Source organism: Bos grunniens, chromosome 2 (genome assembly GCF_055505025.1).
Source record: "Bos grunniens cultivar Pamir isolate PY7600 chromosome 2, Bosgru_T2T1.0, whole genome shotgun sequence".
In the NCBI taxonomy this organism is placed as follows: domain Eukaryota; kingdom Metazoa; phylum Chordata; class Mammalia; order Artiodactyla; family Bovidae; genus Bos; species Bos grunniens.
In genome coordinates this window covers 136105795-136124428 of record NC_141166.1, presented here as the reverse complement: position 1 = coordinate 136124428, position 18634 = coordinate 136105795, and the positions used below count along the sequence as shown (strand labels likewise).

Here is an 18634-nt window from a genome sequence, read left to right as displayed (position 1 = left end):
TTGTGCATTCATTATATTATTTTCTCTACTTTTATCTGTTGGAACATTTTCATAATAAACATTATAAAAATATCACTATGCTAACTAGCATAATTTCTCAAAAAGTTAGAAAAATTTCAGATTAAACCCTAAGGAAAAAATAAAAAAGTAAAGAACAGTGTAGTACCAGCACAATGACATTTAGAGCAATAGAACAGAAGAACCCAGAAATAAATCTTCACAATATATAGGCAATATTTTTTTTTTTTTTACAAGAACGGCAAGACCATTCAATGGGGAAAGGACAGTCTTTTCAAGAAATGGTGCTGCAAAAACTGAATATTCAAATGCAGATAAATCAAGTTGGACCTGTACCTTTTACCATACACAAAAATTAACTCAAAATAGATTAAAAACCTAAACATAAGAGCTAAAACTATAAATAAAACTCTTAGAAAAAAACAGGAGGAAAGCTTCATAACTCTGGATCTGTCAATCATTTTTTTAGACAAGACACCAAAAGCACAGACAACCTTCATTTAAAAAAAAAAAAAATCAAAGGACACTATCAACAGAATGAAAAGGCAACCCACAGAATAAGAAAGGATTTGCAAGTCATACATATATTCTCAGAACATGTAACAAACTTCTTCAACTCAACAATGACAACAAGAAATTTGATTTAAAAATAAGAAAAATACTTGAAGAGACATTTCTCCAAAGATACGTACATGGTCAACAGGCTCATAAACAGATGCACACCACCACTAATCATTAGGAAAACCAAATCAAAACTACAATGCAATACCACTTGATCCTAATAGGATGGCTACTATTTTTTAACTTTTTATTTTGTATTAGGGTATAGTCAATTAACAAGGCTGATAGTTTCAGATGAACAGTGAAGGGACTCAGCCAAACATATCCACTCTCCCCAAAACTTCCCTCTCATCCAGGCTGCCAAATAACACTGAAGAGAGTTCCACATGCTATACAATAGGTCCCTATTGTTTATCCATTTTAAATATAGCAGTGTGTACATGTTCATCCTAAACTCCTTAACTATCTTATTCCCCATCCTTCCCCCTGCAATCTTAAGTTTGTTCTCTAAGACCGTGAGTCTCTGTTTCATAAGTTATTTCATTTGTATCATTTCTTTTTAGATTTCACATATATGGGCTGTCATATGGTATTTCTCCTGTCTGTCTGACTTACTTCACTCAGTATGACAATCTCCAGGTAGGATGGCTATTATTTAAAAAACAAACAAGTGTTGGCCAAGTAGGTGGAAAAACTAGAACTGTTCCTTTGTGCAATGCCTGTGGGAACTTCAAATGGCACAGCTACTGTGGTAAACAGAATGGCAATTCCTTAAGAAATTAAAAATGGAATTATCAAGTGCACTGGTGCTGAGTCACTCAGTTGTGTCCGACTCTTTGGCCCCATGGACTGCAGCCTGCCAAGCTCTTCTGTCTAGGGAACTGTCCAAGCAAGAATTCTGAACCAACTTTTGGCTATATACCCCAAAGAAGTGAAAGCAGGGACTCAGACATCTACACACCCATATTCACAGCAGCATTAATCACAGCAGCCAAAAGGTGGAAACAATCCACTATCCATTAACAGATGAATGTTACATCGTTATAGACAAAGAAGACATGAGATATATATACACACACAAATATGCAATAAAATACCACCCAGTCATAAACAAGAATGAAATTTGTCATCTGCAACATGAATAGAAAAAACTGTATAATCATCAAGAGATGCAGAAAAAAGTATTTGAGGAAGTTGGTGATGGACAGGGAGGCCTGGTGTGCTGTGATTCATGGGGTCGCAAAGAGTTGGACACAACTGAGCAACTGATCTGATCTGATCTAAATGTCCATTCAGAAATGAAAGGAAACATCCTTAATATTTTAAGGTATCTACAAAGAAAAAACAACAAATATCATAGTTCATACATGAACTTTGGCAAGTTTTTCCTCTGCTCCTAGGAGCAAGACAAGAGTGCCCATTATCACCATTTCTATTCCACAGTGCACTAGAGGTGCCAGCAAGTATAGTATGTTCTGGCAGGAAGTCACACTCAGAAGCAGACACAGGCAGAGAGTCACTGATTTAGTCAAAGGTGGTACTCCAGAGGACAGACCACAACAGTCCTTCCAGCGAGTGCTGGCACAATGATCCTACGGACAAAACGCCTATGGAAAAAAATGGCGTATGCTAGGCATGGAGGTGGAACACTGAGTACTTCCCACTTCGTAGAGATGAAGACCAGTACAATCACTGTGGAAATCTGGCATTCTGTACTAAAGCACGCCTTACAAACCACCAAGAAACAGACGAACATTTAAGCAATTAATTTGTTATGGGTCACATGCCTATCTGATAAAACGATCAACAGAAGCAGGGGAACGGCAAGCACAAAAGCCCGGAGAAACCTTTCAGTAAGACAGAGACAGTGTTTGGGAAGGTTCTGCTTAATAAATGGTTTCCCCTGTGATTAGTCCCAAAGTTGACTTTGGTAATTTTGTGTATATGTTACACTTCACAATAAAAAAAAGTCTATGTCTGAACTGCTGATCAAATTATAAGCTCTCAACCACATATAGTAAAACAGACAAAAATCACAAATGACCATTTAAGTTCACCAAAGTAGATGAATTGTGTTGAAAATATTAGCTATAATAAAGAAATAAAAAATAATGTTCAATATCCTAAGGCTGGTTATTTTCCTTGGGACACTTGTTACTTTTTGTGTTAAGTAATACATATAAAAATGACAGTCTACAATGGTAGAAAGGCCTACCTTGCTTCAGCTTTCCTATAAAATGAAAGGTAAAGCACAATTAATTCTGTAAGTCCAGGAAGTCATAATGCTTAGACTTAGATTCAAGTGTCAAAGTTCAAAACTTTGAAAAGATAAGTTTCATTCCAATTTGGTAAGCACTAGAGACAGAAAGGATGGGAAGTGCCCAGTAGACTGTGGAAATTCCATAACTCATTAACATCACATAAGGCCACTGAGTTTAAGAAAGCCTTCCCATATCAATGTCTGCCTCCAAAGCAGGATGATAACTAACCATTTCAACTATATCTTCTGGAGACAATTCCCAAGAAAGGATTTTCCAGAATGCTCTAAAATAATCCAATTCAGGATGTAACAACCATTACTGACAGAAAAACTTTTCTTAAATATAACCCAAAACTATTCTGATGTTTCTTATCTTTGTTTTCCACTTACACTACCATCAAAGTGCTCAGTCGCTTCAGTCGTGTCTGACTCTGCAGCCCCATGGACCGCAGCCTGCCAGTTTCCTCTGTCCAAGAGACACTCCAGGCAAGGATACTGGAGTGGGTTGCCACCTCCTTCTCCACACTACAATCAGTGAAAATGGCAATAACTGGTGTTCCTTTGTCAAATTAGTCTTTCAAATGAAAGAGCAGACTAGGACAAAACTTTCCCCAGTGCAAGTCCTTAAGTGAAGGTGCCATACCCATGATGCCAGGCCAGGCTAACTCTTCAAGGTCATCCCTCTCCTTTCCTGGTGCCAGGTGGTTGAACCGATCCAGATGTTCTAACAAGCCACCCAGTAGAGGGACAGCTCCAGCCTCCTGCATGAGACCAGCATTTTTACTGAGCAGAAGCACTATAGACACTACTAGTTCTGGAAGGAGAATACCTACATTTAAAAAGAAAAAGAAAAAAAGGTATAAGACTTAAAACAAAAGTCTTTATCTTATAAAATCACTTTACAAGCTTGGGCTATGTTTAAATCCTGATAAATCACAAGATAAGGAACACTTGTCCTTCAGTATACTCTACAGGATTATTTTATCTTTCATTTTGAAAGAAACAAACATAGGTATCAAACAGAACCCTTTGAGTTATAAAAATACTTTTTTGAAAACACCGTTTCAACACAAAAGGAGTAGCTAGAGTTTTTTATTCAGAAAAACTAAGTGTTTTCAACTAAGTTAATCATCAGAAAAAAAGCACTCAATCATAATCATCTACTGTCACAGAATTAACTTGAAAAAATATTAAGGTCCTTAAAGGGGCAACTAATTCTTATGTTGCTGAAATAAAATTAGACAATTACCATTTATTTCATTATTGAAGTGCTAATAACGGTGGTATGACTCTAAAGCACCAATTCTATTTACACCAGGTTGATTAACTCTAGAATTGCAACTAAAAAAGCAAAAGGTTAAAGACTAGGACTAGATATAGCCTAGTCTACAGTACTAGACATGTAGTTTACTCTACAGGACTAGATATATGAGGTAAAGGCATGCAAGTTTATCACAAAATGATACATTTTAAATCATATCAATCTTCAAAAATAAATACATGCCGACATTTAGGAAACAAGGTAAGTACCAGTGAAGTCCCCTTCCACAATGCAGGCCACCTCTGCAAAGTGCCGCCAGCTGGTGGAAGCAATGCTGGCTGCCACAGGCAGTATGTCTCCAATGTGTGTGCACAGAAGGGCTGTGTACTTCTTCAGCAAGGACCCAACCCCCATCAGTTCAGGACCTGGAGGGGAGATGTAGAGAATTTCATTTGCACTATCAAAATTTACCTTGTAAATAAACTTCACTGCTTCACTATTCTATCTTTATCTATTACATCTTTTATCTATAATAATTTTTTCAAACAGGAGTGGTTATTAACCCTTACTTAGTCCTTGGCTCCTTTTACAGCACATAATTTGAAAAACAGTGAGTTTGGATATATCAATTTTTAAACACTGAACTACACAGTGTTTAAAAACACTAAACCAAAGTTATAACTTAAGAGTTCTAAAACCTTATACGCAACATACATGTTTTTCAAGTCCAAATCTTAAGGCCTGAAAATTACTCTCAATGAACAGTTATGCCGTTTTCGATGTCATAAAAAATCTTCAACTTTTCCTGGTTCAACTTTTCCTGCTACATGACTCTTAATAGTCCTTGTGAGTTTATGACATCTCTTTCAGACTGAAATAGTTCACTGATTTCAACCTGAAATTTTCCATCTTCTACAGGTGCCTAACTATTTTCAGGAAGTAATCAAATTGTGTTAGAATACACCAGCTATAAAAACACTAAAAAAAAGTAGAAGACCCTTCCATTCCTGGCACAGAACTATCCCATAAAGACCCAAGCACTCCTCTGGAGTTTGTGCAAGTGCTCTACTCTACACTGTACACAGAACTGAGCTCTTTCTTACATATCATCCTAATTCTCACAGGCACCCTCAAGTCTCATCCTAAGTCTGGTAGGTGAGGAATCAACAACTCCCAGGAGACTTTGTCCTATATCCAGCCGCTAACAAGCTAAAGCTGTAACTGAGATTCTCTTCCTCCAACAATGATGCATTTCTCCTACTACACTCATCTAGCTTACCAGGGTGACATACAAATATTAGGTCACAATTCTGTCCCCATATTATGTCAGTCTCTAACAGTCTGTAACTAACATGTGGAATAAGTCTAACAGACCTTCTATAAGACTGCTTCCGCTGCTGCTGCTAAGTCGCTTCAGTCTTGTCCGACTCTGTGCGACCCCATAGATGGCAGACCACCAGGCTCCCCCGTCCCTGGGATTCTCCAGGCCAAGAACACTGGAGTGGCTTGCCATTTCCTTCTCCAATGCATGAAAGTGAAAGTGAAGGGGAAGTTGCTCAGTCGTGTCCTACTCTTAGCAACCCCATGGACTGCAGCCTACCAGGCTCCTCTGCCCATGGGATTTTCCAGGCAAGAGTACTGGAGTTGGGTGCCATTGCCTTCTCCTAACCTGAACATAAAGGATGCTATTTCTCATCTCTAAGGAATTTAAATGTTAACACAATGAAATAAAAATACTGATGAGTTTAAAACAGAAATATCTGTCCAAAATAAAAAGTAGATGTAAAATAAAGTCCTCCAAAATTGGTACATCTAATAGTATAAAACCTACACATGTAGGCCATGCAGAATAGGTATGTCAGAAAGCCTAAATAAAAAAGTCAAAATATATACAAGACACTTTAACACTTAAAGTAACTTACTAGAAATTTCTGAAGTCTGACCAACACTTTCTCCTGGATAAAGTTTACTGATAAGTAAGCGCTGAAAACGCAGCAACAAATCCAATGAAGCAGATCTTTCACGACTATGTTGCTCAAAGTCTAGACATGATGATATCCGACGGGCAACATCTTTCAATCTGGCTACTGTCTGAGAAGCAATGTTTCTATGTAGGAGAAAGAAAATTGCAAAATTAAGCAAGTTATGTTTGTATTTAAAGGGGGGAGGGATGTAAAAAAAAATCACAACATAAATTAAAATCAGAAATAAAGACCATACACCCTCGTGACCTGCGGCTGGCTTCCTTCCCCAATGTGTCAGGTGTACATGCAATAAGCATACCTCATTCAAAACTAAGCAGAGGCGTGCAGAAGACACTCAAAGGTAGAATGATACCCCTTGCCTTACAAATGTGCTCTTAAGGAGTTGCATGGAATAGTCCAAAATAATAGAAAACTCCTCTATAAACCTTTGGAAGGAAAAGTAACTGTTATATAATTTTTTATCCAAAGCTGCATTTCAAATACAAATGTGATACTATTCTTAAAGATAAGATCCACTCGCACTTCATTTCAAATACAAATGCAACACTATTCTTAAAGATAAGATCCACTCACATTTCTGCATCTGCCTCACAAGTCTACCTTCAGATCTACTCAATTAAGCACCAGAGTGGGCCATGTGAAGGATACCCAGGGTTCAGAAAGTACAAGAAGGAAGACCAGAGTGGGTACAAATAAAAAACGTCACAGTTAAAAGGTGCTCAAAGAACACAGAAACAAGGAAAGGAGAAGAGGGTCTGATACCAACTGCAGGATCCAACTTGAGTAATGAACCATCAGTAGATAATTGGGGAGAAAAGAGAAAGTATAATTAGAACAGTACTAAATGTTCCATGAGCAGAATGCAAAGGAACAAGGGCACAGAGGTCAAGACAAAGAAGGGGAGTGGACACAGTGGACACTGTAGGTGACAGAGTGCCAGGCTGCTGGGAATAAATTCTGCAGTGCTCAGCCACCAAGTTTTGAAAGAAATGTGCTATCCTTTTTGTGTCCAAGAAGGTAACTCAAGTGAGTGTGAAGGCAGATTAGAAGGCACGGAGAACACCAGATCAGACCCGACCACTCAGGGACAGCCCAGCACCAAGCGGACGAGGCCTGCCCTGTGGTCCTGAGAAGAGGAAGAGAAAGTAAGTCAGAGAAAGAGAAGAGCCAAAGCAGAGCCTGGCTGGGAACTTCTGTCAATGTAGCCCCACCACACCAGCCCTATTCCAGCCAAGAGCGCCTGGCATGGTCACTGAGCAGAAAAGTCCAGAACCTCTGCACAACACCAGGCCATGGAGAAGCATTCTGGTCCACTTCTTTGATTTCTTACACAATAGCAAGTTTAAGCAGAACCTCCAACAACCATACCTGCCCCCAGGCCTCAGTCCAGGAACTCATTCTGTCCTCACTCTACTCTACCTATAGCCGTGGAGTGAGGACAGAAGCAGAAGACACACATCAACATACACAGACAGGGTTGCAAACAAAAGGCAACAGGGAACCCTGGCTTGTGCTCAGCACTCCCAGCCACACAAAATGCAAGTGGGTACTCAGGGCTTTGTTTTCGGTTCACCTCATCTTCCTGCTCCATGACCTGATAACCTGACCGATAACCTGCCCTGATAACCGTATCACTAAAAGAAACAGTCTAGAATCTCGCTTTTATGCCATACATGATGGAGCAAAATATATTAACAGAACACAATACAAATGTTATTTCCCTAATAAAAAATTCAGAACCACAGTCAAAGTGTATAATTCTGACAGAGTTTCATTGACTTAAAAATCTTCATAGCTCTCTATTTCCAAATATAAATGGTTTTCTGTGGCTCTTTGTCAGGATAGGAGTTACTCTGAAATCTGTTTCATGGCTTGCTTTGGGCAAACTACAATTTCTCCAACCTGTTGTCCAAATAATAAAATGCATCAGATGTCTCCAAAATCTCCAAACTGTAAACCTTCAGATTATTTTTCAACAACTCCATCAGCCAAGTCAATACATGAGTCTCATTTAGTCACAAAACCTTAAGGTTGGAAATAAATGTTAAAGTCTATCTCTCTAAGAGGAAAGGCAAATTATCTATGCTTATGAAAAGAGCAGAGATCACAGGCATTCTGTCAGTGAGAAAGTCATTCATACATTATTCTTTTTCTCTTTTCCAAAAAACTTTAAGGTACTATTTACTTCCATGATTCAGTTTTTGTTTTGTGTTTTCCAAATAAGTACATCTTCATTATAAACTTGCTGTGGGGCCAACTCCTGCCTGTATGCCAAAGGAACCAAAAGTAAAGAGGAAGGGTCAGAAGACAATGTGAGAATGGTATAGAGAACATGGTGCAACAGGAAACGTCTGCCAGGGACTTACACACGTAATTTAGAATGTCTACCAGTCACACAAATAAAGGTAAAAAGAACATGTAAAATCAGTGTTAATAATGTATTTATTACCATATACTTAAAATATTATCATTTCAATGTAAAACCAATAAAAAACACTGAGAGTTTTATATCAGTTCTTTTTTACATAAAGTCTTCAAAAGCCATTGTGTATTCTGTATATTTTGTACATTTGTATATTTTGTGTATTTTGTACATTTCAATTCAGATAACTAAATTTTCATTGCAAATACCTGATCTGCACTTAAGGCTCATAAGAACGAAGAGATGAAAAGGTAAATTCATATGGCTTATTCCAAACATAAGTTTTCTAATAGTTGAATCAGGTCTAAGTTTTTAATTTGAATTTTAATTAATAAAAAAATAAAATCTCAGTGTCTTGGCTACATTGTGGACACATTTCAAATGTTCATCACATCAATGTGGCAAATGACTGCCAGACTAAATAGCACAGGTGCAGGCAGGTTAAGAGGGACAGGTCTCTACACACCGAGGGAAGAGACGGTCTGAACAGGCAGGAGAGCAAGAGAGCTGGCCTCTCATGAGGATGGTAACCTACCACAGGATGGAGAACAGGGAGCCCTCTGGTTGGCAGTGAGACCAGTGGGCCTAGGCACAGCCTCCTCAGCAAAGGAAGGCATAGTTAAGAACACAGAAAAGCACGTCTTGAGTTACATGCTTTTGCTTTAAAACTTCTGCATAACAATGACCATTTTCTCACTTGATCCTTAACTAACTCTGCAATGTAAACACTACTGTTATTACTCCCACAGTTACCACACTGGGCAGAGTTTCAGCTGCCAACTTTACACAAGCAGTCACAACTGAAATTTTCCAGGAAAAATTCTCAAGCTCTTTTCATTACCACCAAATACACTGAGTTAATTCACTTTATTTCAAATTGTGATTCTGAAGATTACAATGTACAAACATTGATTTTTAAAAAACCATCATCAGATCATTTTTTTAAAATAAGAAAAAGCTTTTTAATTAGCATTTACTAAAATCTATAAAAGGAATTAGCTATAAAACATCCTCTTTTAAAAGCCACAGTATGCCTGGTAAACTCTGGTGTTTCCTCATGTGGAGGGCAGGCCAACCCACACAAGCACACCCACCACTGCTCTGGATCTAGGGCTCACTTTCCTTTCTATATAAAAAATAAACCAGGAGCCAGGTTTACACGGAGTGGAGTTGTGTTACATAAAGGAGAATAATTTTTCAATGTCTAACAAATGCCTTTCAGAAACCACCCTGCTCTTTCACTTTTTTTGAAGGGCACAGTGACACAGGCTGACATTTTTCAGCAAACAGTGAGTAACTACTTCAGCCCTCATCTATGTTAGTCTCTGTTTATATTCTGATTCTCACTGGATCTTACCTCCTTCTGATTAAGTCCTTCAAATACAATGCTCACCATTCTTTTATTTAGTTCAGCTTTTAAAAGTTGTCTTAGAAATAAATATATATAAATCTATGATAGACAGAATGGCCAATGACACAACCAACTATTAAAAAAAATCTTACCATGATGATTTTCATTTGTATCTACCTACTTAATAATGAAGATAAGAATCTCACCCTACACTTATCACACACTCCAATTTTCTCCTGTGAGAAAACCTTTGGAATCTCTACTTCATACATTCTAACCTCTCATTTCACCTATATTTAAGAGTCTGCTCTAAAGTCTGTCTGAGGTACTTTTTGGAGTATCTCCTCAACAACTGAAGACATTTTTGAGTCCCCAGCACTCAATCTATCTTATTATGAAAATCAATAATTCTATTAAAATACATCTAATACGATTTACCTAAGAAGCTGTTGAATAAGCTGAACCAGAGGCAAGCACTGTTTTCCAGAAGATTCATAGATTCCCGTATTAATAAGATCTTTATCCAATGGAGTCCTACTTCTATGAAATGTCGAGGCATTTGCTTCCTGTTCATCAATTTCTTTTTCCTTCTGTGCTTCTTTTTTGGCTTCAATATCCTGTAATTCATGAAATACAAATTGGTTACCAGTAATCTTAGAAGCAGGCGTGGAGGCACCGTGGGCTGAGCCTGGACCCCACAGCCTAGCTGTGTGCTGACCCATGCACCTGGGGACACTGGCTCACAGCCAAGCACTGAAAATCACACTGCTCAGCTGCTCTGTCGGAGAAGGCAATGGCACCCCAGTCCAGTACTCTTGCCTAGAAAATCCCATGGACGGAGGAGCTTGGTAAGCTGCAGTCCATGGCGTCGCTAAGAGTTGGACACGACTGAGCGACTTCACTTTCACTTTTCACTTTCATACATTGGAGAAGGAAATGGCAACCCACTCCAGTGTTCTTGCCTGGAGAATCCCAGGGACAGGGGAGTCTGGTGGGCTGCCGTCTATGGGGTCGCACAGAGTCGGACACGACTGAAGCGACTTAACAGCAGCAGCAGCTGCTCTGTTTGTAAACAGACAATTTGTCCTACAAACCCAACTGTCCAGGCTGCCAGTGCAAATGCTCTCCAGCCTCTGTGAAGCTCTTAGAATCTTTACTCCTGCTACTGGCCCTCACAACACCCAATGTGATCACCTAGGCAGAATCTATCTGCTTTGTAAACATGAAGCAATAAACCACTGAATGAGAGGATATATCCACAAGTTCTGTATCTGACATGGGACCTAAAAAATAGAGAAAGAACTCTTACAACTCAAAAATTAAAAGATAAATTACCTAGTTGTAAAGTAAGCAAAAAATGAATGGACATATCTTCAAAGAAGATATATAAATAGCTAATGAGCACATGAAAAGATATTCTACATCATTAGTCATCAGGGAATTTCACATCTGTCAGGACAGTAGAACAAAAAAGATGAATAGTATTAACAGCAAGCACTAGCAAGGATATGGAGAAACTGGAACTGACATACAATGTTACTGGGCATGTAGAATGGTACCGTCACTTAAGAAAACACTCTGACTATACCTTGAAACATTACACACAGAGTTACCATAAAACTCAGCAACTCTACTCCAAGGCATATGCCCATAAGGAATAAACACATATGTCCACAAAAAAACCTACACACAAATATTCATAACAGCATTATTCATAATAACTTAAAAGAGGGAATAATCTAAATGTCCATCAGCTGATAAATAGGTAAACAAAATGTGCTATATCCATACAAGAGAATACTGTCTAGCAATTTTAAAAAATTAAGTACAATATGAAGGTCACAACCTCACTGAACTTTGAAAACACTGTTAACTAGAAAAAGCCAAATACAAAAAGCCACACACTGTGCAAATTCACTTATATGAAGTGTCCAAAACAGAGAAATCTTTACAAACATAAAGTGGATTAGTGGTAGTCAGTGGCTGCAAGGAGTGGGGAATGGGCAGAAACGATTAAGGAGCACAAACTTTCTTTCTGGAGTGAGATAAGTCAGGAAATTAGACATTAGTGACAATGGCTGAAAAATTCTTCAAATATACAAAAAAAAATCACTTTAAAAAACTGAATTTTATACTAGGTGAAGTAGAACTCAATAAGTTATTATTTTAAACAAGTTCTGAAGGAGGTATCTTTTGCCAGTCAAATGCAACCAATGTTCCTGAAAATGTACTATATACCAAGCATTCCTCTAGCAGTCAAATTTACTGCAAAAAAAGCATACAACTTCTTTCCTTCTGGTCTTTATTTTCTAACAGTGAACACCAGAATAAGTCTAAACACAACAGTCTGCTCCATCCTGAGAAGTGGCTGGACTAGAATTGTGCCACCCACAATTAAGGTAAGAAGGCGACATGGGTTGGAAAGCTTAAAACTGTGTGTGCTTTTGACCAAATTTTATTACTAAAACTTTTTCATAATCAGTTCAGTTCAGTTGCTCAGTGATGACCAACTCTTTGCGACACCATGGACTGCAGCACACCAGGCCTGCCCGTGTATCACTAACTCCCGAGCTTGTTCAAAATAGTATCCATTGAGTCCGTGATGTCATCCAACCATCTCATCCTCTATCAGCCCATTCTCCTCCTGCCTTCAAACTTTCTAAGTATCAGGGTCTTTTCTAATGATTCAGTTCTTCACATCAAGTGGCCAAATTGTTGGGAGCTTTGGCTTCAGCATCAGTACTTCCAATGAATGTTTAGGACTGATTTCCTTTAGGATGGACTGGTTTGATCTCCTTGTAGTGCAAGGGACTCTCAAAGAGTTATCTGCAACACCACAGTTAAAAAGCATCAATTCATCAGCACTCAGCCTTCATTATGGTCCAAATCTCACATCCATACGTGACTACTGGAAAAACCATAGCTTTCACTAGACAGACCTTTGTCCGCAAAGGGCTGTCTCTGCTTTTTAATATGCTGTCTACGTTTGTCATAGCTTTTCTTCCAAAGAGAAAGCGTCTTTCAATTTCAAGGCTGCAGTGACCATTTGCAGTGATTTTGGAGTCCAAGAAAGTAAAGTCTGTCACTGTTTCCATTGTTTCCCATCTATTTGCCATAAACTGATGGGACTGGATGCCATGATCTTGAATTTCTGAATGTTGAGTTTTAAGCCAGCTTTTCCACTCTCCTCTTTCACTTTCATCAAGAGGCTCTTTAGTTCCTCTTTGCTTTCTTCCATAAGGGTGATGTCATCTGCATCTTTGAGGTTATTGATATTTCTCCCGGCAATCTTGATTTCAGCTTGTGCTTCATCCAGCCCAGCATTTTGCATGATGTACGCTGCATATAAGTTAAATAAGCAAGGTAACAATATGCAGCCTTGACGTACTCCTTTCCCAACTTGGAACCAGTCTACTGTTCCATGTCAGATCTCACTGTTGCTTCTTTTCTTTTTATTTTTTAATTGAAGGATAATTGCTTTACAGAATTTTGCTGTTTTCTGTTAACCGTTGCTTCTTGACCTGCATACAGATTCCTCAGGATGCAGGTAAGGTGGCCTGATATTCCCATCTCTTTAAGAATCTCCCACAGTTTGTTGTGATCCACATAGACAAAGACTTTAGGCAGTGAATGAAGCACAAGTAGATGTTTTTCTGGAACGTCTTGCTTTTTCTATGATCCAACGAATGTTGGCAACTTCCTCTCTGGTTCCTCTGCATTTTCTAAATCCAGATTGAACATCTGAAAGTTCTTGGTTCATGTACTGTCGAAGACTACCTTGGAGAATTTTGAGCATTACTTTACTAGCATGTGAGGTGAGTGCAATTATGTGTGAGTTTGAACATTCTTTAGCATTGCCTTTCTTTGGGAATGAAATGAAAATTGACCTTTTCCAGTCCTGTGGCCACTGCTGAGTTTTCCAAATTTGCTGGCATTTTGAGTGCAATACTTCAAAAGATCATCATTTAGGATCTGAAATAGCTCAGCTGGAATTCCATCACCTCCACTAGCTTTGTCCTAGTGATGCTTCCTAAGGCCCACTTGACTTCACATTCCAGGATGTATGGCTCTAGGTGAGTGATCACACCATCATGATTATCTGGATCATTAAGATCTTTTTTGGATAGTTTGTCTATGTATTCTTGCTACCTCTTCTTAATATCTTCTGCTTCTGTTAGGTCCATACCATTTCTGTCCTTTATTTGCCCATCTTTGCATGAACTGTTCCCTTGGTACCTCTAATTTTCTTGAAGAGATATCTAGTCTTTCCCATTCTATTGCTTTCTTCTATTTTTTTGCACTGATCACTTAGGCTTTCTTACCTCTCCTTGCTATTCTTTGGAACTCTGCATTCAGATGGGTGTATCTTTCCTCTTCTCCTTTGCCTTTTGCTTCTCTTCTTTTCTCAGCTATTTGTAAGGCCTCCACAGACAACCACTTTGCCTTTTTTCATTTCTTTTTCTTGGAGATGGCTTTGTTCACCACCTCCTGTACAATGTTACGAACCTCCGTCCATAGTTCTTCAGGAACTCTATCAGAACTAATCCTTTGAGTCTATTTGTCACTTCCCGTGTATAATTCTAAGGGATTTGATTTAGGTCACACCTGAATGGTATAGTGGTTTTCCCTACTTTTTCCAATCTAAGTCTGAAGTTTGCAATAAGGAGTTCATGATCTGAGCCACTCAGCTCCCAGTTTTGTTGTTGCTGACTGTATAGAGCTTCTCCATCTTTGGCTGCAAAGAATATAATCAATCTGATTACAGTGTTGACCATCTAGTGATGTCCATTTGTAGAGTCACCAGTTGTGTTGTTGCAAGAGGGAGTTTGCTATGACCACTATGTTCTCTTGGTAAAACTCTGATAGCCTTTGCCCTGCTTCATTCTGTACTCCAAGGCCAAACATACCTGTTACTCCAGGTATCTCTTGAGGTCCTACTTTTGCATTCCAATCCTCTATGATGAAAAGGACATCTTTTTTTGGTGTTAGTTCTAGAAGATCTGTTGTTTTCCTCTATTTCTTTGCATTGATTGCTGAGGAAGGCTTTCTTATCTCTTCTTGCTATTCTTTGGAACTATCCATTCAGATGCTTATATCTTTCCTTTTCTCCTGTGCTTCTCACTTCTCTTCTTTTCACAGCTATTTGTAAGGCCTCCCCAGACAGCCATCTTGCTTTTTTGCATTTCTTTTCCATGGGGATGGTCTTGATCCCTGTCTCCTGTACAATGTCACGAACCTCATTCCATAGTTCATCAGGCACTCTATCAGATCTAGTCCCTTAAATCTATTTCTCACTTCCACTGTATAATCATAAGGGATTTGATTTAGGTCATATCTGAATGGTCTAGTGGTTTTCCCTACTTTCTTCAATTTCAGTCTGAATTTGGCAATAAGGAGTTCATGATCTGAGCCACAATCAGCTCCCAGTCCTGTTTTTGCTGAATGTATAGAGCTTCTCCATCTTTGGCTGCAAAGAATATAATCAATCTGATTTCAGTTTTGACCATGTGGTGATGTCCATGTGTAGAGTCTTCTCTTGTGTTGTTGGAAGAGGGTGTTTGCTATGACCAGTGCGTTCTCTTGGCAAAATTCTATTAGTCTTTGCCCTGCTTCATTCCGTATTCCAAGGCCAAATCTGCCTGTTACTCCAGGTGTTTCTTGACTTCCTACTTTTGAATTCTAGTCCCCTATAATGAAAAGGACGTCTTTTTTGGGTGTTAGTTCTAAAAGGTCTTGTAGATCTTCATAGAACCGTTCAACTTCAGCTTCTTCAGCGTTACTGGTTGGGGCATAGACTTGGACTACTGTGATATGGAATGGTTTGCCTTGGAAACGAACAGAGATCATTCTGTACTCCTTGGAAGAAAAGTTATGACCATCCTAGATAGCATACTGAAAAGCAGAGACATTACTTTGCCATTACAAAGGTCCGTCTAGTAAAGGCTATGGTATTTCCAGTGGTCATGTATGGATATGAGAGTTGGAGTGTGAAAAAAGCTGAGAGCCAAAAAATTGATGCTTTTGAACTGTGGTGGTGGAGAAGACTCTTGAGAGTCCCTTGGACTGCAAGGAGATCCAACCAGTCCATTCTAAAGATCAGCCCTGGGTGTTCTTTGGAAGGACTGATGCTAAAGCTGAAACTCCAGTACTTTGGCCACCTCATGCCAAGAGTTGACTCATTGGAAAAGACTCTGATGCTGGGAGGGATTGGGGGCAGGAGGAGAAGGGGATGACAGAGGATGAGCTGGCTGAACAGCATCACCGACTCAATGGACATGAGTTTGAGTGAACTCCGGGAGATGGTGATGGACAGCGAGGCCTGGCATGCTGCGATTCATGGGGTCGCAAAGTGTCGGACACGACTGAGCAACTGAAATGAAGTGAACTGAACTGAACTAGAAGGTCTTGTAGGTCATCATAGAATCATTCAACTTCATCTTCTTCAGCATTACTAGTCAGGTCATAGACTTGGATTACTGTGATGTTGAATGGTTTGCCTTGGAAATGAACAGAGATCAGTCCATCCTTTTCGAGACTGCACCCAAGTACTGCATTTTGGACTCTTGTTGACTACAAGGGCTACTCCATTTCTTCTAAGAGATTCTTGCCCACAAGAGTAAATATAATGGTCATCTGAGTTAAATTCACCCACGCCAGTCCGCTGATTCCTAAAATGTCGATGTTCACTCTTGCCATCTCCTGTTTGACCTCTTCCAGTCTAACTTGATTCATGGACCTAACATTCCAGGTTCCTATGCAATATTGTTCTTTCCAGCATTGAACTTTACTTCCATCACCAGTCACATCCACCCCTGGGTGTTGTTTTCTCTTTGGCTCCATCTCTTCATTCTTTCTGGAGTTATTTCTCTACTCTTCTCCAGTAGCAGATTGAACATGTACTGACCTGGGAAGTTCATCTTTCACTGTCATATTTTGTTACCTTTTCATACTGTTCATGGGGTTCTCAAGGCAAGAATACTGAAGTAGTTTCCTATTCCCTTCTCCAGTGGACCATGGTTTGTGGACCCATCCAGTGGACCCAATCCATCTTGGGTGGTCCTAGATGGCATGGCTCTTAGTTTCATTAGGTTAGACAAGTTTGTGACCCATGTGATCAGTTTGGTTGAAAGTTAAAGTGAAGTCGCTCAGTCGTGTCCAACTCTTTGCAACCCCGTGGACTGTAGCCTAACACGCTTCTCCATCCATGGGATTTTCCAGGCAAGAGTACTGGAATGGGTTGCCATTTCTTTCTCCAGAGGATCTTCCTGACCCAGGGACTGAACCCGGGTCCGGCATTGTAGGCAGATGCTCTACCGTCTAAGCCACCAGAGATCAGTTTGGTTAGATTTCTGCAATTGTGGTTTTCATTCTGTCTGCCCTCTGATGGATAAGAATAAGAGGCTTTTGGAAGCTTCCTGATGGGAGGGCCTGGCTGTCTAGCTCTGATGGGTGGGGCCATGCTCAGTAAATCTTTAATCCATTTTTCTGTTGATGGGTGGGGCTGTCTTCCTTCCCTGTAGTTTGGTCTGAGGCCAAAACATGGTATGGGTAATGGCAGCCTCCTTCAAAAGGAATTATGCTAGTATGCTGCAGCGCCCAGGACTGTCGCATTCAGTGTGCCTTACCCTGTGCCAGGACTGTTACAGGCAAGTCTGGCTCAGTCTCTGGTGGCGACACTGCTTCTTTCTCCTGGGTCCTGGTGCACAAGGTTTTGTTTGTGCCCTATCCAAGAGCCTGTTTCCCCAGTCCTATGGAAGTTATGTAATCAAATCCCCTGGCCTCCAAAGTCAACTTCCTTCGGGTTCTCAGTCCCTTTGCTGGAATCCCAGGTTGGGAAATCTGTTGTGGGCCCTTGAACTTTTGTAACAGTGCAAGAACGTCTTTGGTGTAATTGTTCTCCAGTTTGTGGGTCGACTGCTCGGTGGCTCTATGGTGAGGCTAATGGTGACCTCCTCAAGAGGACTTATGCTACACACCGTGCCTCCTAGGTCTGCTGCAGCCAGAGCCCCTGTCCCCACGGCAGGCTACTGTTGACCCATGCCTCCACAGGAGACACTCCAACAATCAAAGGCAGGTCTGGCTGTCTCTGTGGGGTCCCTGGGTCCTGGTGTGCACAAAGTTTTGTTTGAGCCCTCTGAGTGTGTCTGGCTGATATGGGGTTTGATTCTAAATGCAACTCCGCCTTTCCTACCATCTTGTTGGGCCTTCTCCTTTGCTGTTGGATGTAGGGTATCTTTTTTTGGTGGGATCCAACAGTCTCCTGTTAATGGTTGTTCAGCAGTGAGTTGCAATTTTGGAGTTCTTGCAGAAGATGAACACACATCCTTCTACTCTGCCATCTTTACCATCTTTTTCCTAATTATCATTTACAACCAATAACTTATAATCTTTAAGAATATAATTAAAAATTACTTATAGTAATGTTGTTGTGCAGTTACTAAGTCATGTCCGACTCTTTCCAACCTATGGACTGCAGCATACCAGGCTTCCCTGTCCAGCACTATTTCCCAGAGTTTGTTCAAATTCATGTCCGTTGAGTTGGTGATGCCATCAACCATCTCATCCTCTGCCGCTCCCTTCTCCTTCTGCCTTCAATCTTTTCCAGCAAGGGAATGTTTTCCAGTGAGTTGCCTCTTCACATCTGGTGGCTGAAGTACTGGAGCTTCAATTTCAGCATCAGGGCTTCCAATTAATAATTCAAGGTTGATTTACTTTAGGACTGACTAGCTTAATCTCCCTGCAGTCCAAGGGACTCTCCAGATTCTTCTCCAACACC

The 18634-nt window shown here is 39.9% G+C and overlaps 1 protein-coding gene across 8 annotated transcripts in view; it reads right to left on the bottom strand.

Moving 5' to 3' along the window:
• HERC2 (HECT and RLD domain containing E3 ubiquitin protein ligase 2) overlaps positions 1-18634 on the bottom strand; it is a 235206-nt gene that overhangs the window by 139489 nt on the left and 77083 nt on the right. For all 8 annotated transcript variants that reach the window (XM_086363170.1, XM_086363210.1, XM_086363152.1 and 5 more), the window contains 4 exons: positions 10297-10475; positions 6023-6207; positions 4370-4525; positions 3483-3668 (listed from right to left, as the gene is read on the bottom strand). In XM_086363170.1, the coding sequence (XP_086219296.1) occupies positions 3483-3668; positions 4370-4525; positions 6023-6207; positions 10297-10475 (706 nt within the window). The remainder of the gene's footprint in view (positions 1-3482; positions 3669-4369; positions 4526-6022; positions 6208-10296; positions 10476-18634) is intronic.